This window comes from Anneissia japonica, unplaced genomic scaffold, assembly GCF_011630105.1.
Source record: "Anneissia japonica isolate Jap-2015-1 unplaced genomic scaffold, ASM1163010v1 scaffold308840_len1629_cov375_single, whole genome shotgun sequence".
NCBI lineage: Eukaryota > Metazoa > Echinodermata > Crinoidea > Comatulida > Comatulidae > Anneissia > Anneissia japonica.
The window spans coordinates 1-1,629 of NW_022718506.1; the positions used below are offsets into that span (position 1 = coordinate 1).

The 1,629-nt window shown below is 31.9% G+C and overlaps 1 protein-coding gene across 1 annotated transcript; it reads right to left on the bottom strand.

Moving 5' to 3' along the window:
• Positions 1-118: 118 nt before the first annotated feature.
• Positions 119-1,565, bottom strand: LOC117110543 (sodium channel and clathrin linker 1-like; the record flags this gene model as incomplete). Its single annotated transcript, XM_033253292.1, has 3 exons — positions 119-308; positions 1,112-1,202; positions 1,479-1,565. Coding segments are annotated over 3 exons (368 nt in total), but the record flags the coding sequence as incomplete, so codon positions are not given.
• Positions 1,566-1,629: the final 64 nt, after the last annotated feature.

Below are 1,629 nucleotides of genomic sequence, written 5' to 3' on the forward strand. Positions count from 1 at the left end.
TTGCATTCTTTATGAACATTGTCTACAACATATGCTTTCACTTTACTGTTCCTAACGTCTGAAGTTCTTCCATCAACCTTGAAATATTTATGCTGCATTGTTTATGAACATTGTCTACAACATATGCTTTCACTTACTGTTTCTAGGGCCTGAAGTTCTTCCATCAACTTTGAAATATTTATGTTGCACTGTTTACGAACATTGTCTACCTCTTGTCTTGTGCGCTTTCCTGCCTCATTTATGAGTCGAGTCAGATATTCTTGTAAACGTTCCAGTTTTTCACGACACTGTTGCTCGCGAACAACAGCCTAGAAATATAAGAATGACATACTCAAGAACAAAATGTCATTTCCAGTCATCTAGGTGTCACAATCATTTTCTTACCTCAGCCCTAACCATGGTGGGGCTGAGATAGTCTCCCTCCCTACATCCCCTCTATTTTTAATTCCTGGATCCACCACTGATTAACATATTTTGGTATTCAGATAAATGGTGGTAAATTTATACTGCTAATATTATGTTATTCAGGTGTCAAAATATTGTTGTTTAATAAAGTGAATGAATTGAAAGGTGGTGAGCTTGTGACAAATACTTTTCACAATACTGTTTTCAGGTGTATAAAATGAAGTTAATGAATTGGATACTTGTTCTTTTTTATAAATAATGAAGACACCAAAAATTTTAGACTGAGGTCCAATCATTTCAAATTATGGCCCTCTGAAATATGCCATAGATCTCTGGATGCTCTAATTGTAGATACATTATCTCTAGTTACTGATGTATACCCTTAAGCAAGTACAGCCTAATCAACTTAAGCAAGTACAGCCTAATCAACTTAAGCAAGTACAGCCTAATCAACTAATTAATGGAGGTAGAGTATGCGTGGACCTTAAACACAGACCCATACATTAGAAAATGACGACAACCTAAAAAGAAAAAAGGTCACTTTTGGGTGGACGGTTGACCTAACCGTTCACACAATTGAAACTTGCTCAACAGGTTATTGTAAAGTGAATAAATAGAATATTTATAAAATGAAGTTAATTGAATGGTGGAATGATAGTGCTCAAAAATGAATAAATGAATGGTCGGTTTGTATAATATAGTTTACCTGGTCTTTTTCCAGTACCATGTTCTCCACTAATTGAATACTGTCTTTCACCTGCATTGCAGCTTCATGTTCTCGTTTATCAGCATCAGCACTGAAATCAAAATAAGTTGAAAATTAGAAATATTATTAGGAAAATGAACAATAAAGAAGTACTAAGAATTTGTTTATCTTAAAACTAGAAAATGTCCTAAGTAGAACAAGAAAAATAAACTAAATAAAAGTTGAATACAAATAACAATATACTAATTAATTAAGTAAACTTAATACGAAAGTTGAAATAAGAAATAGCAACATACTAATCAATTAAGTAAAGTAAATATGAAAATTGAAATACAAATAGCAACAGATTATATAATTCTGTTTTTACCATTTTTTCTGTAGCAATCCATAGTTGTCCTCTGTCTCATCTCTTGCAGCCTTCAAGTAAATGTTCTCTTTTGTTAGTAAATTCACTCTAAAAACAAAAATTGCATTTAGTTTAATGTCATTTTTTTACATTAAATTTTATTTACTAGTAT